The sequence below is a fragment of the Anthonomus grandis genome, chromosome 5 (assembly GCF_022605725.1).
Source record: "Anthonomus grandis grandis chromosome 5, icAntGran1.3, whole genome shotgun sequence".
NCBI lineage: Eukaryota > Metazoa > Arthropoda > Insecta > Coleoptera > Curculionidae > Anthonomus > Anthonomus grandis.
In genome coordinates this window covers 35038513-35064912 of record NC_065550.1, presented here as the reverse complement: position 1 = coordinate 35064912, position 26400 = coordinate 35038513, and the positions used below count along the sequence as shown (strand labels likewise).

The 26400-nt window shown below is 32.1% G+C and overlaps 1 protein-coding gene across 3 annotated transcripts in view; it reads left to right on the top strand.

Moving 5' to 3' along the window:
- The window catches only part of LOC126736922 (semaphorin-2A), a 713174-nt gene that overhangs the window by 242348 nt on the left and 444426 nt on the right, over positions 1-26400 (top strand). The window contains exon 1 of one of the 3 annotated variants that reach the window (XM_050441558.1): positions 18265-18730. The exons of the other annotated variants lie outside the window; for them this stretch is intronic. Within the exon in view, the coding sequence (XP_050297515.1) occupies positions 18553-18730 (178 nt within the window). The 5' untranslated portion in view covers positions 18265-18552. Of the gene's footprint in view, positions 1-18264; positions 18731-26400 lie in introns of those variants that run through there. 3 annotated transcript variants of the gene reach the window in all.

Here is a 26400-nt window from a genome sequence, read left to right as displayed (position 1 = left end):
AGCTTCACATTTAAAGGGTGGTGCAATAAATCATAGTTTGTGCAGGCTTTATATTAATTGACATGATTAAAAATCTTATTACTTCAATAAGAGATTTCCTGGTCAATTCACTCTTTGGAATGGGTAATGCAATATTGAACTTTTGTCCAGTATTATAGGCCTTTCAAGATTTACCGCTGGTAATTTGTATTTTTAAAAAATGAAGCATGTTGTTTTTAATATAGACAAACAGCACAGCATCTGTACCTTAAAATCTTTAAATAAAGGCCTATAGTTTTCCCTAGAGCAAACATAGCTAACTGCTCTTTTCTGTAAAACAAAAACAGAATTAAATTACATAATTACAAGGAGGCAACTACTCTAATTGTCAATATTTGTGATTTTGGACCAACTCGTGGTCAAAATTGTGACAGAAACCACGACAACCTAAGGAACCAATTCCTTATAAAAAAAAAGCATCAAATCCAAATATTTAATCATCCACGTAAAAGACGTTATCGTTGTCTGAACTGTTTTGATTGATCCGTCTTTTTCCCGTTTGGCCGGGGATAATCCGGTCGTAATGGCTCCTTGACATTAATTTCCAATATTAACTGTCACCACCGTTTCCGATGCAAACTAATAAATCGCTGTCAAAGACAAGGCGCGCGCGACACTCCCTCACAGTTTCTGTCTCTCACGACGACGACGACGACAATACGTCGACGTGTTCAGTTGTCTGGAAAAAAGTCTGGACGCGCGCGTTTGAGGAACTTCTGGATGATTATTGCACGGCTGCCCTTCCGGACGACGGACCTAGTGACGCGTTTAACGTATTCGCCCTTCACTTTCAGCCCGTCTGTCCCGATATGGCGAGGAACTTATTTGAAATTTACCCCAGGTCTGGATTATTTCTTTCGTGGAACAAATATAAGATTAAAAAACACTTTAGTGTCTTTGTCATACTTATAGTCACTGGTGCATCATCATTTACAGTTAAATAGTAAGAAAAAAATGTTGGACAGGTATTTTTCACGAACTAGTTAGAGCTACAAGCATAAAAAGTGATGCCTCCTTAGCTCTGTAGTTCGAATATCAACGTACGAAGAAATGTTTCTTCAATGCACTCCACTTGACGCCTTGTAGTCATTTTATCTATTATCAAGGAGAAACACCTACTTTTAAGCTAAGTGCTGTTAAAGCTTCGATTTCCATTTATATATGTCTATTCCAATCTAAGGTATTAAGGAAAACGTTAGTAAAATGATTTTTTTTTCGCAATTGGGCAAATCATTTTCACGGGAGTAAAGAGTTTTTTTTATACTTGATTTAAAAAAAAATCAACTGTTAAGAAAAACAAAATAAAAATAATAGTGTCTGAAAGTAGCAGAAAATGAATATGAAATGTACTCAACTGCCTGGAATAATTCAATTTATTAATCTTAACTGCCTGAAAGTAATAAAAAAAAAACAGCTGGAATAAACACTTTTACTGCTTATCAAAATGCAATTTAAAAAAAAATTAAACTGCTTGGAAAAATTCAATAATAACCTTAACTACCTTAAATAGAAACTGGCTCTAAAATGCACGAAAAATTTTATTAGAAGCAAATATTTGTGTTAGTAATTTAATAGTATGGAAGCAAAATATTCTTACTCTAATGGCAGGTTCAGCATTCTCCAATGTAGATACATTTGTGATGCGAAGCCTATTTTTTGTCACTGTTATTTGCAATATATATTTCATTCTCTTCTGATCTTAATACCTCTTTCCTTTTTCTTCAATTTGAAGGATACATAAAATTGTGAGATGGAAGATCCCCTTGGTAACGTTTTTTAAAATTAAAATGAAAATTGGAAAGAATTTTTTTTATTCTCAATAGCAATTCATTTTGAAATTAAGTGAAGGTAGTCCGCTTAAAGTATTAAGACTTGTCTGTCAGTGCCTGTAATTGTAATTTGGAATTCTGGCATACTGTTGAAAGTTTAGGTTCAGGTACAGATGGGAATTCCAAATTTATTTGACCATAGTTCCTTCAACCCAAAAGCGAGCTCAAGTAATAAGTATAAGTATCAAGTATCAAGTATTAACCATATGTAAAACTCATTTGCTTCAAATATTACACAAATTCAAATAGTCCAAGCACGTTTTGCTAAAACTCTCCTTGAGAATGAGATCGATAATCACAATTTGTGGTTGTTTCACTCTTAACACTTCTATTTATCTAGCTACACCAATAAACATCATCATCCATGGGAATTATCGATCCCTACTTCCTTAAAGACGAGCATGATTACACTGTTACAATGAATTCCGAGCATTATATCAATATGATTAATCATTTTTTCAATCAATCGTGGTTTCAGCAAAATGGTTTACCTTCAGACACCATAAGAGCGGCCTTAAACTGTTTGCACGGATTGTTTCCTATGACAAGGAGATATTAACTGGCCCGCAAGGTCGCCAGATCTAACGGCTTGCGATTTTTCTTAAAGCCACAGGTCTTCATTGTTAAACTAAGAGGCTTTATAGGATAATTATTGAAGAAATTGCTAATATTTCCGTTGATATGTTGCATAGGGTGGTGGAGAATTTCCACGAAAGGCTTCGAGAGTTTCAGGAGACAGGCCACTTAACTGGAATTATTTTTAAGAAATAAATATGCCATATAACTAGCTTATTATTGTTTCACTGTATTATATTTAAATTAATTTTACATTAAAATCTAAAAAAGTACCACCCTGTATAATTATAAAAATTACCCTATCTGCCTTTAGGTCAGTTTTCACTTCATTCTCTCAAGTATTCCACCAATTAAGAACAAATTTTGTCCACATTAATTTGTATAATGCCCCACTGCACGTCTTTCCCTTATGACATCATAGCATCGGTTGCTAGGCAACCTACTGTTCGGCAGTGGTTCAGTCGTTCGAATAAACAGGCCAAATTTTTTTTTTCTTGGTTGGATTTTTTAAATAATTTTTTGAGTTTCACTTTCAAAATTACTGAATATATTATAAAAGAATTCTCGTGCGTTTTTTTATTGACCTAAAGAGACTTACTTATTACAAAAAACTACAAGTTTCGTTACAGATAATTTACAAATTGAGTCTTCAACTGCCTGGAAGATATAAGAAATTTAGGGTTTATTTTGTTTTTGGTACAAAGTGACTTTTCGTGAATTTCCTCGGAACGTTCCAGAATTAATATTGAGCTGCCTCGACGAAGGACAAAATTAAAAGAAGAATTCTTCCAGGCAGTTAAAATCTTTTATAAATAGAGTCTTCAACTGCCTGGAAGAAATAAGAAATTTAAGTTTTGCAGTATTTTTCTGTACAAAGTGAAGGTAAAACTGCTCTGACTTTTCGTGGATTTCCTCGGAACTTTCCAGAATTAACATTCAACTGCCTGGACGAAGGACAAAATTAAAAGAAGAATTATTCCAGGCAGTTGAAGTCTTTTAAAAATAGAGTTTTCAACTGCCTGAAAGAAATAATAGATTTAGGTTTTGCAGTATTTTTCTGGATAAACTTAAGGTAAAACTGCTCTGATTTTTCGTGGATTTCCTCGGAACGTTCCAAAATTAACATTCAACTGCCTGGACGAAGGACAAAATTAAAAGAAGAATTATTCCAGGCAGTAAAAGTCTTTTATAAATAGAGTCTTCAACTGCCTGGAAGAAATAATAGATTTAAGTTTTGCAGTATTTTTTTGGACAAAGTTAAGGTAAAACTGCTCTGACTTTTCGTGGATTTCCTCAAACGTTCTAGAATTAACATTCAACTGCCTGGACGAAGAACAAAATTAAAAGAAGTATTATTCCAGGCAGTTGAAGTCTTTTATAAATAGAGTCTTCAACTGCCTGGAAGAAATAAGAAATTTTAGTTTTGCAGTATTTTTTTGGACAAAGTTAAGGTAAAACTGCTCTGATTTTTCGTGGATTTCCTCGGAACGTTCCAGAATTAACATTCAACTGCCTGGACGAAGGACAAAATTAAAAGAAGAATTATTCCAGGCAGTTGAAGTCTTTTATAAATAGAGTCTTTAATTGCCTGGAAGGAATATTAGATTTAAGTTTTGCAGTATTTTTCTGGATAAACTTAAGGTAAAACTGCTCTGACTTTTCGTGGATTTCCTCGGAACTTTCCAGAATTAACATTCAACTGCCTGGACGAAGGACCAAATTAAAAGAAGAATTATTCCAGGCAGTAAAAGTCTTTTATAAATAGAGTCTTCAACTGCCTGGAAGAAATAATAGATTTAGGTTTTGCAGTATTTTTCTGGATAAAGTTAAGGTAAAACTGCTCTGACTTTTCGTGGATTTCCTCGGAACTTTCCAGAATTAATATTCAACTGCCTGGAAGAAGGACAAAATTAAAAGAAGAATTATTCCAGGCAGTTGAAGTCTTTTATAAATAGAGTCTTCAACTGCCTGGAAGAAATAATAGATTTAACTTTTGCAGTATTTTTTTGGATAAGGTTACTATCGAACTTTTTTTGGATTTCCTTAGATCCTTCCAGAATCAACATGCAACCGCCTGAAAGAAATGAGAAATTTAACTTTTGCAGTATTTTTCTGGACAAACTTAAGGTAAAACTCTTTGAACTTTCATTGTCCAAGTTATTTCAAAATCCAAGATATGCAAACCATGGATTGACTATGAATACAAAAATATCGAATTTCGGAAAATCCGGATACCAAGACTTTAAAAAAGAGGGAGTTATTTTAAGCTTAAACTCTAAATTAAGCCGCTCTCCTTATTTAAACCCTTATAAAAGAGAAGATCAAAGAGTACGCAAGAAAAAAAACAAAATATTCAACTCAATCATCTCTTGGGTGTTTTGCATCGAAAATGCATAACACCCCAAAAATGTAATTCCGTCGGGCTCGATAAGGGTGAGAGAGGTGGGTGGAGGGGCTTGATAGGGTCGTCCTTCGTATATACCACGTCACCTTTGATGTCTCGAGCCGAATTCAAAAGAGCGGGAAAATTGAATTTCGGGACCGAAACGCTTTTACGACCTTTTAGCATATTTAATCTGGAAAGTTTTCTGGGGAAAAAAAATAAATCTGGAATTATCTTTTATATGGCGGAGGAGACGTGGCGCGGAATGCGCGACGTCCGAATTAGATTAGGTTCGCGTATAGGCGCGCCCGCCCGCCTCCCCCTTGCGCCCACACCGTCTTATACGAAGATGAAAATTGTCCGGATGGAGTGGGGAAAAGGGTGTTTTTCGCTAGAAAACAATTGCAGTTGATGTAGGGAGGAATTTGAGGAATGAAAAGCAATTTTTATGGAAATTTTGTAATGCCGCCAAGGACTTTTTTTGAGATATTTGGGTTTAAGATTCATAGGTATTGAGGGTGTTTCATACCTGCCGAGTTTGTTTTTTCAGTTTTTGAGTTGCCTAATTTTTTTTTTAAAACGACGAAAATGTATTACGTCTTATTTACTTTAACTTGTCTTTTGCCAACATCGTCATGAACGGCTTCAAGAACTTCTGAATTCCGTTTTTAAAGAAGAACTGTCAGAATGTCTTGTCTTTTGCCTCTACACTCTCCCAGACTCTTTTCAACAATCCATCTTGAATAGCCAACGAATTCCATTGAAAAACATTCCATTTTCTGGATATTTTTCAAAATTATGTATTTATTCAGGTTTTAAAATTTCTCGAGACTTCTAAATACAGGGTCACCACACTGATCCTGGATAATACTAACTCCGACGATAAGGCTGACAAGTTTCAAATACAAAATGTTTGCCTTTTCTATATTCTATAGTAAACTGATATTCTTGTACTCATCCATTTATACTAAAACAGGCATTTTAGAGTTGCGGGGTCAGTCTCAACAATGAATTGTTCACCATACATGCAAATTTTTATGGAAATGTTCAATAACTTTTACTGCTGCCATTAGCTCTTGTCTGATCACATCATAGTTTCATCACTTGCTCGCCATCTTCATATTTTCGTGAAAGTACAGCTCCAGTTCCAACATTACTTGCATCTTACTGTATCCAAAATAGGAGTTTTTTCAAAAATCACACACGTTAAAATTGGAGATGTGTATAGTGATGATCAACTGTATACCATTTTGTTCTTCTTGAGCAACATGGTACTGGAAAGTTCTTACAAGTGGTGCTGCGAAATTTCTTACAAGGAATTCTGTAATATTTACAAACCCCAAAAAGTTTCTTACCTGATGTTTGTCAGTGGATCGTGGCCAATTTTCGATTGCTTCGACTCTGTCTGGATCAGTTTTACCACCATTTTCTTAATCCAAAGGGCATAACAGGTGATTATGATGCACTCACTTCAAAGGCTTAGAAAGAATGAAAAAGATAGAGCGAGAATCAGAGTGGAAGTAAGTATTTATTTATTCCAGGAAGTTGAGTACATTTGAAAATTTTTTATAGGATAAATAGAGCATCTATCTTCATCTCAATTGCCTGGAAGGAATTTCTCAGTTCTTCCATGCAACTATGTGCATATAATCAGCTTTTAAGTTGGTAACAACATACCTGAACCCAATTCAACTGCTAGGAAGTAAATGTTCATTTATTCCAGGAAGTTGAGTACATTTGAACAGCTTTAATGGAATAAAAGAGCATCTGTCCTTAACTCAATTGCCTGGAAGTAAACGTTCATTTATTCCAGGAAGTTGAGTACATTTGAACAACTCTAATGGAATAAATAGAGCATCTGTCCTCAACTCAATAGCCTGGAAGTAAACATTCATTTATTCCAGGAGGTTGAGTACATTTGAACAACTCTAATGGAATAAAAGAGCATCTGTCCTCAACTCAAATGCCTGGAAGTAAACATTAATTTATTTAAGTAAGTTGAGTACATTTGAACAGCTCTAATGGAATAAATAGAGCATCTGTCCTCAACTCAATTGTCTGAAAGTAAACGTGCATTTAGTCTAGGAAGTTGAGTACATTTGAACAGCTCTAATGGAATAGTTAGAGCATCTGTCCTCAACTCAATTGCCTGGAAGTAAACGTTCATTTATTCCAGGAAGTTGAGTAAATTTGAACAACTTTTATGGAATAAATAGAGCATCTGTCCTTAACTCAATTACCTGGAAGTAACCGTTCATTTATTCCAGGAAGTTGAGTCATTTAAACAACCCTAATGGAATAAACAGGGCATTTGTCCTTAACTCAATTGCCTAGAAGTAAACGTTCAAATATTCCACGAAGTTAAGTACATTTGAACAGCTCTAATGGAATAAATAGGGCATCTGTCCTCAACTCAATTGCCTGAAAGAAAACGTTTATTTATTCCAGAAAATTGAGTACATCTGAACAGCCCTTATGGAATAGTTAGAGCATCTGTCCTCAACACAATTGCCTGGAAGTAAACGTTTAGTACATTTGAACAGCTCTAATGGAATAAATAGAGTATCTGTCCTCAACTCAATTCCCTGAAAGTAAACGTTCAGTACATTTGAACAGCTTTAATGGAATAAAAAGAGCATCTGTCCTCAACTCAATTGCCTGGAATAAAACGTTTATTTATTCCAGAAAATTGACTACACTTGAACAGCTCTTATGGAATAAACAGAGCATCTGTCCTCAACACAATTGCCTAGAACTAAACCTTCAGTACATTTGAACAGCTCCAATGGAATAAAAAGAGCATCTGTCCTCAACTCAATTGCCTGGAATAAGACGTTTATTTATTCCAGAAAATTGAGTACACTTGAACAGCTCTTATGGAATAAACAGAGCATCTGTCCTCAACACAATTGCCTAGAACTAAACCTTCAGTACATTTGAACAGCTCCAATGGAATAAAAAGAGCATCTGTCCTCAACTCAATTGCCTGGAATAAGACGTTTATTTATTCCAGAAAATTGAGTACACTTGAACAGCTCTTATGGAATAAACAGAGCATCTGTCCTCAACTCAATTGCCTAGAAGTAAACGTTAATTTATTCCAGAAAGTTGGGCACATTTGAAAAGCTCTAATGATATAAATAGAGCATCTGTCCTCAACTCAATTGCCTGGAAGTAAACGTTCATTTATTCCAGGAAGTTGGGTACATTTGAACAGCTCTAATGATATAAATAGAGCATCTGTCCTCAACTCAATTGCCTGGAAGTAAACGTTCATTTATTCCAGGAAGTTGGGTACATTTGAACAGCTCTAATGGAACAAATAGGGCATCTGTCCTCAACTCAATTGCCTGGAAAAAATTGTTCATTTATTCCAAAAAGTTGATTACATTAGAACAGCTCTAATGGAATAAATAGAGCATTTGTCCCCAAATTAATTGCGTGGAAGTAAAGATTCACCTATTTTAGGAAGCTGAACACATTTGATCAAGTTTTATGGAATAAAGAGAGCACTTGTCCTCAACTTAATTGCCTGGAAGTAAACGTTCATTTATTCCAGGAAGTTGAGTACATTTGAACAGCCCCTATGGAATAAACAGAGCATCTGTCCCCAACTCAATTGCCTGGAATAAAACGTTCATTTATTTCATTTGTAAGGAAGAACACAAGAGATGTTGTCACGTGTTCTAATGCATATTATCTTTCAGTCCAGGCCCTCATGCAAAAAAATGCATTTTGTTCTAAATTGTTTAATAGTCAGAAAGAGAAAGAAAAAGAGAATCAGAATGAGAAAAGGAGAATTAGAATAAAGAGAACGTTGCAACATGTGTTCACGTCTTTAGTCCAGGCTCTCAGGTAAATAAGATGCATTTAAGAAACTCTAACCTAAAAGAAATCTTTTTAATAAAAAAAATTATTTATATAATAAAAAAGCCTATTATGTTTTAGTCCAGGCTCTTATGCAAAAAAAACAGGTCTTAAATTTTAATGCTAAGAAAAAGAGGGAAAAACAGAAAGAGAGACAAAGGGAGAATTTACTGGAACACTACTGGTTCTAAAGATTTTGGACTTTTAAAAGTGAACAGTTATATTGAAGATAGACGTTGTCCCAAGATACCATTACTGATATAAGTCAATATTTCTGAATATTTTTTTTGAGCGAATTTAAATTTAAGCAAACATTTGGCCGGAATGTTATTCTGAATTTTTAATTTTTTATTTAATTCAAATAACTTTTATGTTTTTTCAGATTTTGGACTTAAGTAGTCACTTTAAAGATTAATGATTATCCTAATTGACCATTAGTAAAAATGAACAATATTTATGAAACTTGTGCTTATTTTATTTAAATCTTTACTAATATTTTAGGAAAATATTCTATTGGATAACACACTTTTTATTTAATACGCATAATTTTACTAGTTTTTGAGATATTAAAATTAGAAGTAAAGATTAAAAATTGTTCCACACCATAACTAAAAAGAATTTATCACAATTAATATTTGTGACTTGTTTTAATTATTAATCAATAGTGAGTAAGAGAAATACATGTGACCTTAAAAGGTCTTTTAAAGGTTATTAGTCCAGGCACTCATGTAAAAAAATTGACTCAAAATCCCTTTGTAGACCCAGAAAAACTCAAATACTGAGTTATGGATTTTTGTGTCTAAGATTCATAATCGCTGCAGAAAATTGACACTCATTTAATTGCTCTAGGTAGTAATTGTTAAGCTCCTAAAACTCGTCCTTAAATCCCCTTTTTAATCCCAAAAAATCGAAAATTTCCACTCCAGTCAAAACGCAAAATTCAACCTTAAGTACCCCCTGGTATATCTATCAAACAGAGGCACAAACCTTATTAAATACATCATTCCGAAGTTTCACCCAAAACGAAATCATTAAAAACTTTCCTCTCCCGTTTTCCCTTAAAGAGAAATTCGCGATCTTTATTTTATTACGTTTTCCAAAGTACAAAAATATTATTAAAAAAAAAAAAAAAATAGCTCGGTCTCACTTCTTCGCATTCGACCGAAAAGAAACTCGAACTTTACTCCGGGGCAAACTTTTTCAAAGCGACAGTGAGAGAGGGAAATATTCCGCCCTAATAGTTGCTTTAGCTCCGAAAATATGAATATTTAATTTTAAATTGGAATATTGCCACCGAGTTACGGATAAGTGAGTTAGTAGAGAAGGGTTCAGTTCGGGGGAAAAAGTCGAGTACTTAACGGAATTAACTTTTAGGTGTATCTAGCATATGTATACAACATAACACATAAGTACAAAAAACAAAAAACTCCCTCGGGACTTTTCTATTATTGGTCATAAGACATTTCCGTAATTTCCCCGCATACACGACAAAACATATTATAGAGTCTGAGAGTCGGTACATTTTTCTCATAATATTTATTATTAGACGTGCGTGCAGACTTGTAGGCAGACAGGTTCGCAATTATTTTTATATGTGCATGACAACGTTGTAACGGTATTTCGGATCGTAGAGTCACGCAGCCGTAGTAGTAAAGGACTAATAATTACACCATCTGATTTTCATGTGATAAACTACCTGGTAAACGTAAATATCGGTAATTAATCTGATATGGATAGGCGGGAGCATATACATAAGGGTCGAGGGGTCTGCCAATGGGGAATTTTCCGTATTAATTTCCACTTTAATGACTGAATTAATAGAGGAAAAACGGACGTAAACAGCAGGGATATGCGGTGAGTTAGTATTACTAATTTTATTAATAAGAACAAGGAAAAGACTTTTTCAACGGTTCCTACTCTCTTAATCATTATAATTCTATTTCTAATTCTATTTTTTTCTCTTTCTGACTATTAAAAAATTTAGAATAACGTGCATTTTTTGCATGAGAGCCTGGACTAAAAAATAATAGCCATTAGAACACGTGACAACATCTCTCGTGTTCTTCCTACTCATTCTAACGCGTAATTTTCTTATCGATGTTTAAATCTCTCTCTTATTAGTTTTACTAATTCTCAATTTTGTGGCGTTCTCTTTCTAAAATATCCCTTTTTCACTTGAGAGAACCTGGGCTAATAATAATATGCTTTAAAATATGTTGTAACTGCACATGTATTTTTTATTCGTTCTACTGCATGTAATTTGTCTTTTTCTATATTATTAGTACTATAATGTGATAATATCCCTAAGGATTTTCTCGCTCTCTCTATTTTATTCAATTTTTCCTGCACGTGAGTAAATCGACATTAGTCCGAGCTTTTTTATTATATAAATAATTTTTTTTATTAAAAAGATTTCTTTTAGCTTTAAATTTTTTAAATGCATCTTATTTACCTGAGAGCCTGGACTAAAAGGTAATATGCATTAGAACACGTGGCAACATCTCTTGTGTTCTTCCTTCTTATTCTAACGCGCGTTTTTTTTTGTCAATTTCTAAATCTTTCTCTTATTCGATTTTGTGGCTCTCTCTTTCTGAAATATCCTTTTTTAACTCAAGAGAACCTGGACTAAAGAATAATAAGCTTTAAAATATATTGTAACTGCACACGTATTTTTTACTCGTTCTAACGCATGTCATGTATCTTTTTCTATATTATTAGTACTATAATGTGATAATATCCCCAATGATTCTCTTGCTCTCTCTATTTTATCCAGTTTTTTCCACACATCAATTAATCATTAGCCATTAGTCGATCCTTTTTATTAAATAAATAATTTTTTTTATTAAAAAGATTTCTTTTAGCTTAGGGCTGATTAAATGCATTTAATTTACCTGAGAGCCTGGACTAAAGACGTGAACACATGTTGTAGCGTTCCCTTTATTTTAATTCTTTTTTTCTTATTCTGAATAACTGTTTCTTTCTCTTTCTGACTATTAAACAATTTAGAATAAAGTGCATTTTTTGCATGAAAGCCTGGACTAAAAAACAATAAGATTCAAGCTAGGTTTTAGTAATTAGTCTTTTAATATGTGATAATATCGATTCAAAATTTTTTCTCTCTTTCTCTCTCTCTCTCTCTCTCTCTCTCTTTTATTGGATTTTTGTCACACATGAATTAGTTAATATTAGTCCGAGCCTTTTTATTAGATAAATATTTTTTTAATGTAGAAACATGTTAGATATCCTATCTTTTTCTAAATATTTTCTTGAATTTTTTTTTGGATTTCTTCTATTGAAAATTAAAAAAAAAATCAAATTTTTCAAAAATATCTAAAAAAATTCATTGAATTTCATATGAGTTTTTTAAAAAACTGTTTCAACTTTTTTGCATAAGAGCCTGGACTAAACAGGCGTTAGAACACTCTTCCTACTCATTCTAATGCGTGCTTTTTATCAACTTCTTACCGAGTTTCGATGCCTTTGTTGTCTCTGTTTTTGCCTCTTTTTGTTAACAATTATTAAAGATTTACAATAAAGTGGCTTTTTTTAATTGAGAGTCTGGACTAAGATTTAAAACATAATTTAACGTCTATATGGATTTTTCTTTCTCAGTTTAATGCATACCATTTGCCTTTTTTATATTCTCAGTACTATAAATCATCTTTTGCAATATAAATTTAAATATTATTTTTAATAATTTAATAATAATAATAATAATATATTTTAATAAGTACCTAATATCTTACTTAAATTGACCCACTGTACACATTATTTGATCATGATTCTCCATGATTATATAATCCAAATCAAGGGTTTTAAGGCTGAAAATAAGAAAAACAATAAATTTTTCATGACATTTTATCTCGTTAAATCATACTCCACAATACCCATAATTTCCTTAAAACAACGTAAATTTCAGTACATATAAAAGACACTTTATTGCTCGGAAAATACCAGTCGGTTCTTACGTGGTGGGCAACACGCCATGGAAATTAATTTAATTTCGAAAACGTCCGAGTCTTATGTCCCGGAAATTTCACAGTTATTTGCCAAGTACGGTTCTCTTGTTTAAATTCCACATATTTTACGCCAGATTTTTTTTTTCAAAAGTCCACCATACAAAAGCCCCGTTAAATAATCTGACGCGACGACATTCGTTCGTATCCAAAACCGCGTCACGTCGTCCCGCTAATACCCCCGAAACTTTCCCGGTAAAACCCTTTATACGACGGCCGCATCCCGACGTCCATACAAGAGAGTTAAAACTGGACCGAATCGGTTTAGCAGTGATTAGGGCAAAATATATCATCATAAAGTGTAAAACTGCCGGTGTCTGTGCAGTGGAGCCGACCCCCGGCTTTATTTTAACCCCAAAGTGTAGAGCAGCAAGTAGATTTACATAAGCCGGCGGCGAAAGGGCGCCCGAGATGAGACTAAAACCATGCGAAATGTTTCAGTTATTCCGGATTAACAAAACAAATCATTTTCAGAAAGTGTAAGCCAATATTTATTCAGTTAAGCCGGTTGGGCGGTCTGCTTCTCTATTTACTTGACGATATATTATGCGACGATTCTTTGAATTGAAAAATGGGCTCTAAAAATGCGATATCTCAGATAATATGAGAGGTACGACCTTGCAAATGATCTCGTTGGATTCAGAAGGACAAAACTAAGACAGAACCGTTGGAATTTTTTAGAAGCCAAGATATCGGTGTTCAAAGTTTGGGTTTTTTCATTTTTTGGGTATACCCCCCCCGTATCGAATTTTTTCACCAAAAATTGATTTTTTTCGAAATTAAACTAAGTATACCAGCGTCTTATTTAGGTCACCTAGATTACGAAAACACCGGGTTATAACAGGATCCGAGCAGAACTAAGGGAATGAGAGCACTTTGAAAATCCTGAAAAAGTCGTTTTCGACGTCCGTTTTTGAGGCCAAAAATGGGCATCAAAAGAAGCAGCTGCTAGAGCAAATGAAAAATTATATAAAAAAATTGATTAAAAACCTTGGCCGCAAAGCAGTGAGCAATGAAAACAAAACAATATAGTTTTCAGCTTACAAATTACAAGAGAAATTAAAGAGAAGAGAAAGAAAGAGAGACAAGGAGAGAGATTAATTAAAATAAAACGGAAGATAATTAAGATCAGATAGATGTCCAGGCTGTCCAAAAAAGGCCCCAAAGTTGAAAAATGATAAAACGAGTGTTTTACAAAGCATAGCCTTAGTTTTTTGCGATAAATAATACTGCCGTTCTAATGAAAAACGCAGTAACTTCCTGAACGCTAGTTTTGAGAATAACGCAAAAAAACGTTTTTTTGCTTGTATTTTTTTATAAATGTATATTTTTATCGTTTTTCTTCACAGAATAATAAATAAAAATAAAACAAATTTTTTGATATAGGTTTCAGTGAATTTGCACTATAAATAACTTTTTTATTCAACTTAATGCGTTTTTGTTTAGTATTTTTAAGAGTATGGCATTATTTTTGCTTAATAAAAACGCAGTATGTCATATTTGCTAGTGTAAAATGCAGTATGTGAGATCAAATTATAATTTTATTTTAAAAAGACAACTTTGTTATTTTACTTATATGCAAAAAACCGTTTTAACTATATATTTTATAAAAAAGTAGGAACATAATTAAAATTAAAATTAGTAACATTGTTAAACAGAAGTAAAGGTAACGTAGAAAAATGTATGTCAATAAAATACTAAGTAATAATATTAAATGATTAATTTAGGGAATTATTGAACATTCAATTAAAAGCCATTCTTATTTTGGCAATTATTTGACATAATTACATTATAATTTGACATATAATAAGAATGGCACAATTAGTGCCTGCTCTTATTGAATTATTGAATGTTCAATAATACCCTTATATAACTATAATTAAAAAATAATCAATTGAGGTGTTAAAATCTCTTGATAATCTCTTGATTTCTTGCCAAAATATTTGCCTGTCTGTGCTCATCAGGGGACACAGTTTTTTTAATATAGCAGATTTTTTTTCTGGGTTGATTCTTCTCGGTTGGTTTCTTGCACAGGGTAATGAAATTGGCTCTTTTTCGCTCTTAATTTTTTAAAATTCTAGAGTTTTTATGTTTTCATAGTCATAATTTTCCGTGTAAAATATTACTTTACTGCCTTGTTTTACCATCAGTGTAGTAAAATCACTGATATACGGCCTTGGTTTAAGTTTTTTAATGCGATTTATAGATGTCAAATCTAGCCAGTCATAGAACTGATGAATATTCATATCTATAACTTGAGTTTTGCTAGAATTTGCTGCTCCAACAGCCTCCTTAAAATCTGGAAAGTCGTAAATATTTTTCCTGTATTTCATTTGGAGTTCCACCTGGTGGTGAAAACTGTCTGCACTCATAAATGTGTGGCCTGGCTCAAAGTATTTAATAAAGATTTTTTGTGCAGAAATCATTCCGGAATTTATTATATACACAAGGTGCGACAACATGGTCCAATTTTTATTTTGGGCGGCACAATTATCCAGCCACAAAGTGATTTTAACGCAGTATTTTATGGGCATCAGTAGAATGCTGCATTTTTGACTAGAAAAATCAGATGCTGCGTTTATCTTTAGAAAAGCGTTACGTTTTGCAGATACTGCAATTTATTAGGCGTTTTTTTTCGTTTGTAATTTTTTTTTTTTGAAAAATTACTTTTTTTAAATATGAAGGATGCTATTTTACACAATAATATGTAAAAATCTCAAAATCGAAAATTTTGAAGTTACTGCGTTTTTTATTAGAACGGCAGAATATCTATGTGAATAAATTAATGTCAACTTCGAATATGCTTTTTTTTTTAAGAAAAAGTAATATGTTCTTTAAATTTTAATGAATAATCCAATATTAAGCCTAGATTTTTAACTGAGTCCTTAAATTCTATTATATTGTTGCCTAGTTTAAGTTTTATACTATTTTGTAAGTGGTTTTTATAAGTTTCATTGCAGAATAGAATGGCTGTCGTTTTGCCAGGATTTATTTTCAATAAATGATCTGCCGAAGATTTCAGTAATTCCTTTAATTCATTAATTATTTGTTCTGTTGATATTGCAGCTAAACTAGGTATAGATGACGAATAAATTTGAGTATCATCTGCACAGAAATGATATTTACAATATTTTAAGGAATTTGCAATGTTCAAAGTATATATGCTATACAGGGTGCCTCCGATTAAGTCGTCACTATTGGTATCTTTGTTAATATTCAAGATACAGGGTCGGTTAAATTAGTAGACTAGTAGGATTTTTTCTGTTGATTAAAATGGTGAAAACAGAAAAAAAATTGAACATCGCGTTTTCGAGAAAATGTGAAAAATGTACTTTTGTTAAATGTAATCCCCTGTATATTTTTACATAAATCGAAAGATAATAAAATTCCTAATAAAAAACTTTATTTACACTAATAGCCTAAACCTAAAAATAACAAAGTTATAGCGATATTAATAATTTTGTCAAATTTAGGCAAGTTGGCTTTGAAATAAATAACATCAAGTAAAACTACTAATTTACAATAAATGAGCAAAAATAACAATACATTTCTGAGCACACTTAAGCACACGTCTTGTAGCTTTTAAGATTGATCTTCTATCTATTGATCCAATTATTTGCCTAATATGTGTTTGAAGTTCATCAACGGTTCTGTATTTTTTTTATACACTTCATTTTTTATGTAACCCCAAAAATAAAAATCTAGAGGGGTTAGGTCTGCTGACCTAGGTGGCCAACCAATCGGGCCACGTGTCGCAATTCATTTATCGTCAAACAGTCTATTAGGTAATATTCTCACATTATTTAGTTAATGAGGAGGTGCTCCATCCTGTTGAAAATTAATTTGTTGCCGTCTCTCCAAGTTAACATTATCCAAATAATCTTCCAGCGCTCCAGATAACATGTGATCAACATATCTCCTTCCAGTCAAAGTGCCATCATAAAACACAGGTGCTATTACTTGGCTTCCTATTAAGCCGCACCAAACGTTTATACTAAATTGAGAGTATAATAAATTGTTCTGGGATCAGTAAGGAAAAGATTTTCTTGGGACCAATAGTGTACTATTTTACGGTTAAACATACCTTTGTTTGAAAAATTAGATTCGTCGCTCAAAATTATACGGTTTAAAATATTATCATTAGCTTCATATGCATTACGTAACCAGTTGCAAAAAGCAAGTCTTCTTTCGTTATCGCCAGGCAACAATGTTTGTACTGGTCGATACTTATATGGCACAAATTTGTGTTTCTTTAAGACCCGCCAAATTGTTACTAAGCTCACACCGTAAGCTCTTGCTAAATCTCTAGTTGAGTTTTCCATATGAGCTTCAAAATATGCCAAAATAGAAATTTCAACATCCTCGCTTACTATAAATTGGTTCCTTCTTCTAGTTCTTTTAAACACGTTTTCGTTACTTCTAAATTTTCAGTAGAGAATTAAAAAGTATCTACGGTTCGGCAAGTTACGAGTCTGCAATCTTTGGCGGTACTCCTCTAGCGCTCTGTCACTATTTTTTCGACATACAAGGTAACATTCTAACATATCACATTTTTTAATATGCGTAAAAGGCATTTTACTAATTTAGATTTTACAAAAATCACAAACTTTGCTAACATGTAACTGTCAGTATTTCTTTATTTAATAAAATCTCTACGGATACTGTCATTTTATTATTTAAACAATGATTTATTTGTTTTGCTCTCAAAAACTTCAAGGTCAACTTGCCTAAATTTGACAAAATTATTAATATCGCTATAACTTTGGCCTGATTTTTAGGTTTAGGCTATTAGTGTAAATAAACTTTTTTATTAAGAAAATTATTATCTTTTGATTTATGTAAAAATATACAGGGGATTCCATTTAACAAAAGTACATTTCCAGAATCTTAAGAAGTGACGATATCGTCTACTATACTATATAATAAATAAAAATCGGGGTCTAAATCCCGATTGTTTGGAAGGAATAATATTAAGTCTGTCAACATGATTATCTGAGTTTCCATAGCTTTGTCCAAAATTTTCTGATATGAAAGGCAATTAAACATGACTTCAAAAATCAGGAAGAAGCGTAAAAAAACTTTAAATTTCTGAAATAATATTAAAAATAGAAAACCGTAATGACCGTAAAAACTAGTAATGTGTACTAAGAATAAAGTGGAAAATGACTCCAAACGCCTGGAATAAAAATCGGAAATAATTTATGACGGATAATAAATGATTAAATGGCACCTAAAAAATGCCATAAATTATCACTTGGCGTCAAAAAACCCCGTTTTAGTCCCAAATTTGACCCATTTTAAACCGTTTAATCCTAAATTCCGATATTCCTAAACTATAATCGGGCATAAGCCACATTTACACCGTCTCATCTCTAACCTCTCCAACGGCACTCAGGTATGACCCAAAGGTAAAAAAGCAAGAGAACGAGGAGAGACTCTAATCTCCGATTTCTGTCTCTCAAAGGGCCGAACTCGACCGAGCCGAGCCGAACACTCGGCCATTTACTAAAACACGCTTCCTCTTCTTCGCTCCATTTTCAGTTCGTCGCGACCTTTTGCCCGAGGTTGTCGCCATTCACGTCGATTTTCGCATATTTAACGCATTTTTACGCCATAAACAATGTGTTTTTTATAAACAATCTCAATCTTCTTACCCTTGCACCATACTCGGTTAATTTCCTTATTAACATTCGCTCTGGAAACCTCAAACTGATGCAGACCTGCCAAGTAGAATCTCCATTATTAAGTGACATTAGTGTGTGGTGCATTTTAACAAATATTAACTGATAATAAAATATTGATAAGGACAGTTCGATTGGTTGTAAAACGGCACGTGGAAATAATGTTCATGTTAACCGGCATCTTTAGGGCCAAAATGGCCAATTTACTGTTGCTCCTGTTGTTGGTGGAATACTGTTTGTTTTTGAGTGCTAAAGGGGATTTTGAGAATAGTTGGACGATGTATATGGAACAACCCTGTTGCTCTGGGAGTCAGAATCATCACGTCAGACACCATAGAGGTCAGGCATTAATTTTAGATGTTAACTAACCTCTTGTCTTTTTGGGTTTATAGTGTTTGTTTTATTATGATTTTGCAAAAGTACTTTGTAATACACAAGTTTAGTACCCCTGCATCTATTTTAATTTGATTATTTTTGATATTTGCAAAAGAAGGAATGCGCTTTTTCTTTGTCCTTGCACCCCAGAATCTGCCTCTGGGCTTTATTTCATTTTATTTTATAAAATGAAGTTTTGAACGTTCTACATGATCAAAATTAAATATATAAGTTTCTACTTATCGGATCTTGATGATCTTTTCAACGGAACGTATAAAATATTATAGAGAACATTTTAAAATAAAAATCAAAACGATCAGAGCACTAGAAGTGAAGTTATTGAAGAAATTACGGCAACGTCAATCAGACCCAAAAAAAAACAGCAACATTTAATCAACAGGATTCTTTCCACAGTCAATTAGCATATTAGTATTATCGGCAAAGAACACCATTTAAATCTTTTATAAGATCCAAGAAGAGACCCACCAGGCTTATTTACAAAATAGCACTGTTTATATATAGATTTCCCTACTAACAAACTATATGTAGTTATAGTATAAAAAGACATAATGTAATTTTTTTTATAGGACTCTGGCACAGTTGGGTTTCTTTTTCTATTAACAGACCCTGACAAATAAGAGTCCAAAGGAGATCAAAATACCAAGAGTGAAGTAAAGAATGTTACTGCAAACCTTACACAACCATTTAGATAAATTATGTTATAGATCTTGCCAAGGCATTTGATACAGTACAGTTTGAATACTATCAAACAGTAATGACACTAATGAAGAATTGTTTACAGAGTAAACGAATTCATATTTATTTTGACTTGCACACTATTCCCCAAGTAGATCGAACTAAGTCACACTTTTTTCTTAATACATCTTCTTGGGTATAAAACATGCAAAAGTGTCATTGAACCTATACTAATTCTGTGTATGTCATTATTAATTCTATAAGTGCAAAATGTATGAAAAAATTGGCATTCACAGGGAAGCATACTAATTACCATTTACATTGCAATCATTAATATTTCTATAGCCCACATATAGAAAAACTTATTTTTTTTTACTGTATTAATGCAAATTGGGTAAAAACATTCATCTTTATCTGATTGAGCCTCTTGTCTGCATAATTAAGTTAAACTGACATATTTCCAACCAAATTAACCAGTCCTGCACTTATCTCCTCTTAAAATGACACACCTTTACTTTTTAATGCAATAGATTGGGATCACATAAAATATAATTTTCATGTATATATTAACTACAAATATATCCAAGAGACTCCTAGAAAAAATTCAAGGTGACCCAAGCTCTAAAACTTAAATTATAGAGGAATTTACTGCAGGCTTCCTGGACACCATAGACCCGATTAACAAAAACTCCAATTCCCTAATGCTCGGATTCTCTTCAAACTTTCAACAACTTCTTAAGAAAACTGAAAAAAATTATTCTACAATAAAAACAAAAATACCTTTCAGCTTTAAAACCTTAATAAAAGTGTTTAAACACCCAAAAAGGCCCGTTTTTTTTTAGAGGGAATTTTTGGCCTCAATCTGCCCGTTCAATAAATAATAACCGCTCCCACTCAAATATTTACCACTCAATTTTGGTCTGACCGAAATGTTGTTTGCGATGCACCCTCGTTCACATGCAAGTTTGAAGGTGATAGGGGCCGAAGTATAACCTCCGTGTAAAACGGGTTCAATTAGTCGGTCAATTTTTAGTCCAGATTTAAATTTCTATAAAAAAATCATCGTTCACTTTATGAAATTGTCTGCGGGGTTATTGGTTGATTATGGCCTATTTTTAAACCAGGGGGTAAAGGGGATCAACTGACTGGAATAGAGACAAAATTCTTCACGCTTTAAAGCATTTGCTAATATAGAATTTAAATTAATAGAAGAAGAATCATCTTTACCCTTGGATGCACAGACTTGTATGCAACAATAATTATTTAAAGCATTGCCAAATAATATACATTTTATTGTTGTAACGAGTTATTGTTAAACGGGTGGTTTACCCCTGTTAAGTTGAAATTTAAATTGAAAAAATATTTAATTAGTTTCTTGAAAAGTGACAGAATGTTGGGCGCCAAAAAGTTGCATATAGTGCTAAATTGGAGGGCGAAATGGCAAGCAGTATAAATGAACTCAGCTGTACCACTGATTCCTAAATTATTTCAATTTTCTCGATCGAAATTTTATGCTTCACTGTATCACAGGCCTTGGCCAAGTCCAGAAATACGCAAAAATTTAATAATTTTTTTAAAATCTGGTAAATATTTAATGTTAAATTTAAGCCACTAACTCGAGTTATCTAGCAATGTTAACAGCATTTTTTTACTATTCGTTCAAGTATCTTGCGCTAAATTTGATATCAGAAATATTGGAGCATAATTAGTCGTATAATACAGAGGATAAATAATATCAATTGCATGGAATAAAGACAAAATTCTACACAAAATTTAAACTAAGAAAAATATCCTCTTAATTATTAACACCCTTAGATGTACTGATTCTTTTAACAAAAAAAAAAACAAGAAATACTTACAATTATTTAAAGCATTGCCAAATAATATACATTTTATTGTTTCGGTATGTATACTGTTTTATTATGTATAACGAGTTTTCCAATTGGTGGTTTACCCCTGTTAAGTTGAAATTTAAATTGAAAAAAACTTTAATTAGTTTCTTGAAAAGTGACAAAATGTTGGGCGCCAAAAAGTTGCATAAAGCGCTAAATTGGAGGGCGGAATGGCAAGCAGTATAAATGAACTCAGTTGTACCACTGATTCCTAAATTATTTCAATTTTCTCGATCGAAATTTTATGGTTCGCTGTATCAAAGGCTTTGGCCAAGTCCAGAAATACGCAAAAATTTAATAATTTTTTTAAAATCTGGTAAATATTTAATGTTAAATTTGAGCCACTAACTCGAGTTATCTATAAATGTTAACAGCATTTTTTTACTATCCGTTCAAGTATCTTGCGCTAAATTTGATATCAGAAATATTGGAGTATAATTAGTCGTATAAGACAGAGAATAAATATTATCAATTGCCTGGAATAAAGACAAAATGCTACACAAAATTTAAACTAAGGGAGGAATCCTCTTTATTATTAAGACCCTTGAATGTAATTATTCTTTTAACAAAAAAAAACAAGAAATACTTACAATTATTATTTAAAGCATTGCCAAATAATATACATTTTATTGGTTCGTTCTCTGTATTTGTTTGTATTATTTAGTACGTGCTTCTTAGTTGTACTTACGTGCGTAGCTGACTTTTTTATCCAGGGTTTTCCCAAGATGTTTGGCCCCGTTTTCGAGTCGCAGGTATCTGCCAAAGAGCACTAGGTCTCTTATGGGCTCTAGTTTCCTCTTTTAGTAAAGTTATTCTATGCCCGACACGTCCAGAACTCTTTGCATTTTTTTCAAATACATAAGTTGGTATACATGGTTGCTCCCCCGTGCTAGTAAAACGTTGTCGTCTGCTTATCCTACAAGGAAGATATGCTGCCGGTCCAGCCATGCTAGCATGCTGTCCGATACAAGGATCCACAGCAGAAGTGAGAGTACTTCCCCCTGCTGTGTTCCTCTACACACCTTGTTTTATTATATATAACCAGTTTTTCCAATTGGATGGTTTACCCCTGTTAAGTTAAAATTAATACTGGAAAAACATTTAAATGATCTCTTGAAAAGTGACAGAACGTTGGGCGCCAAAAAGTTGCATAAAGTGCTAAATTAGAGGGCGGAATGGCAAGCAGTATAAATGAACTCAGTTGTACCACTGATTCCTAAATTATTTCAATTTTCTCGATCGAAATTTTATGGTTCGCTGTATCAAAGGCTTTGGCCAAGTCCAGAAATACGCAAAGATTTTTTAATTTTTTTTAAATCTGGTAAATATTTCATGTTAAATTTGAGCCACTAACTCGAGTTATTTAGCAATGTTAACAGCATTTTTTTATTATACGTAAGTATCTTGCGCTAAATTTGATATCAGAAATATTGGAGCATAATTAGTCGTATAATATAGAGGATAAATAATATGAATTGCCTGGAATAAAGACAAAATTCTACACAGAATTTAAACGAATAAAAGAATCCTCTTTATTACTACCACCCTTGGATGTACTGATTCTTCTAACAAAAAAATAACAAGAAATACTTATAATATAATAATAATAATAAATACCTCAGGTTAAAAAAACAATTTAGAAAAAGTTGTACCACTGATTCCTAGATTATTTCAATTTTCTCAATCAAAATTTTATGGTTAACTGTATGGAAGGCTTTGGCCTAGTTCAGAAATACGCAAAGAATTTTTTTAATATTTTTTTATTCTGGTAAATATTTCACGTTAAATTAAAGCCATTAACTCGAGTTATTTAGAAATGTTAACAGAATTTTTTTGTTATTCGTTCAAATAACTTGCGCTAAATTTAATATCAGAAATATTGCACGATAATCATATAATACAGAGGATAAATATTAACAGTTGGCTGGAATAAAGGGAAAAATCCTCCCAGGCAGTACTCCCAAACGGGATCAATTGCCTGGAATAAAGACAAAATTCTACACAGAATTTAGAATAGAAGAATCCCTTTTACTATTAACACCCTTGGATGTACTGATTTTTTTTAACAAACAAAACAAGAAATACTTCCAAAACTTGCACTCAACAACAATAATGAAAATTTAAAAAACATTGAAATAGTTTCTTGAAAAATAACAAAACGTTGGGCGCCAAAATGTTGCATGAGTGCCAAATTGGAGGCAGTGTAAAAGCACTCATTAGGTGGCCAAATAATATCTAAGAGTGAAGATTGACTTATTTAAATGGTTTTTAGATTGCTTTTACTAAAACGCTTTAAATCTTCCGTTAATAAGACATCTGCTTGGATGCACATATTTTTTTAACAAAATAAACAATAAATACTTCCAAGATTTGTACCCAACAACAATTATTTAAAATAGTTGACTCTAGTAATTTATTTATTATATATAACAAATTTTTCCAATTGGATAGTTTACCCTTGTTAAGTTAAAATGACAAATTAAAAAATATATAAACAATTTCTTGAAAAGTGACAAAACGTTGGGCGCCAAAATGTCGCAATAAACTATCTCTTTGGACGCACGGATTCTTTTAACATAAAAACAATAAATACTTTTAAGACTAGTACTCAACAACAATAATTATTTAAAACCGTGCCCTAAAAACGAAATTATTTAATAAAACTCTTTCTAGTTGTTACACTGAAGCGACGATAACCATCGTTTACATACCGACCCGACATTTTTCCTTTTTTTTTATGAATAAAACCCATTTTAATGGGTCGTGTTTTATGTTAAGTTTATATACGTGACTGGCCGTTTAACAACTCGCAAATTCCTTACTTAAAGTCGATTTAGTAACATACATCGGGTATCAAGTTAATACGGCAAGATAAGGGAAATGTTTTGCGCAAAAATAACGTGGGGGGAAAATTATGTAAACATTTGTGGAAATGACTGTTTGTGCATGAGGTCCTTTCATTTTTCTTTTAAAATGTATGAAGAGATATGAAAAAAACTGTTCTTATTTTTTTTTACTATTTGTGCATGAGGTCCTTTAAATTTTTCTTTCTATATGAAAGAATTTATATATGTTCCCTCAGCACTAATTTCCTCTCTCATTCTCCGACAAACGTGATTTCGAAAGCTTATCATTTCTAATAAAACACAATTACAATCCGGATAACGTCAAATATTTGCTTTTCTAGTTCGACAGCTCGGTCCTCGCTATATATATGTGCTTTCCTGGCATTTATCTGGACAAAATTCGATTGCCGACTAACACGATAAGAAAAAATAAATCAGGGTTCCTATTTCTATCTCCCTTGTCAGCGGCACGGAGGCCATTATTGTAACTTATTAACCTCCCCCCAAAAGTGGATATCGCCATAAAACCTTTAGGGCGTCTTACATGACCGGATCACAATATGCCCTACACCAGTTATTTTATTGGCTATTGCTCCGATTTATGATGGAAAATGTTGAGTTTTTTTTTTATTATTATTCTTATTATGACCTTTTGAGTGTATCGGTTTATGAATATGAAGGTGAATTATTAAGGAGTCTTAGTTTAGTGTCGATAAAGGGTATTTGAAGCATTCAACAGGAGCTTGGTATGAATACTTTTTTTTTGGTTGATGTTCCTGAGTGAAATTGTAAAAAAGATCTTGAATAATCTCCAGGGCAGAAGAAAATTGAATTTTTGTCACCTTGTCAAATTAGAGAAAGCTGAAAAATTTTAATCTAAGGTAGAAAAAAAATGCATACAAATTGTTAATTAAATTTATTTTCTTGTGTCTTTATTACATTGAGTCTTTTTAAATGCTAAATTTTTCCAAAAAATTATTTCGCAAAGTTCGCAATTTTTTTTATAATATTTTTCCAATATTTTGTATCTCTTTGAACAATGCTGAAACGGGCGTCGAATTAAATTATACAGAGAATATATGTATAAATTTTCAGTATTGTCTCTTATTAACTTTTTTAATTGTGAACAAATTTTCTAAATATCCTGTACATATTTGGAAAATTATCCACGGAATATGTGTACAAATTTTCAGCAATTTTTCTTAAAAACTGACTTGACCAAAAAAAAAATTCCTCAACATTTTGTACATAATTATAAAAATGCTGAAATTTGTGTTTTTTCAAATTATCCAGAGAATATATGTAAAAATTTTTAACAATTTATTTTGTCAACTTTTTAAGTTATGGATATTTTGTAGTAAATCTGCGAAAAAAAAATATTTTTTTTCCAAAAAATGTACTTCTCAACATTTTATTCAAATTTAGAAAATTCCTAAAATATGTCTCCAATTAAATTATTCAGAGAATATGTGAGCATAGTTTCAGTAGTTTATCTTATCAACTTTTTGAGTTATTGTCATTCTGTAAAAATTTTTGGTAATTTTTCAAAAAAAAAATTTTAAAGAATCTGTGTACACATATTCAGCAGTTTTTCCTATTAACTTTTTGAGTTATTGACTTTTCATATAATTCAAAAAAATTACTTCTTCAAAAAAATCCTTTTTTTCTCAACATCCTGTATACAAAATTGCTGTATTTGGAAAAACGATGAAATGTGTGTTCAATTAAATTATCTGGAGAATATGTGCACAACTTTTTTGTCAACTTTTCGACTTTTAAAAAATTCCAAAAAAAAATTACTTTTTCCAAAATAATTTTTTTCTCATGTACATATTTCGAAAAATGCTGAAATAGTTATGCAGTTAAATTATCCATATGTGTGTACATTTTTAAAAGTTTTTTCTTGTCAACTTTTTGAGTTATGGACATTTTGTTAAAATTTTGAGAAATAAAATCGTTTCTTGAAGAATTTAATTCTTTACATATTTGAAAAAATGCTGAAATACGTATTTAATTAAATTATTCAAAGAATATGTGTACAAAGTTTCAGTAGTTTCTCTTGTTAAATTTTTGAGTTATGGACATTTTGTAAAAATAAAAAAAAATATATAATTTTCAAAAAAAAAATTTTTCTTTGCATTTTGTACATATTAAAAAAATGCCTAAGTAGGTATTCAGTTCAATTTTTCAGAGACTACGT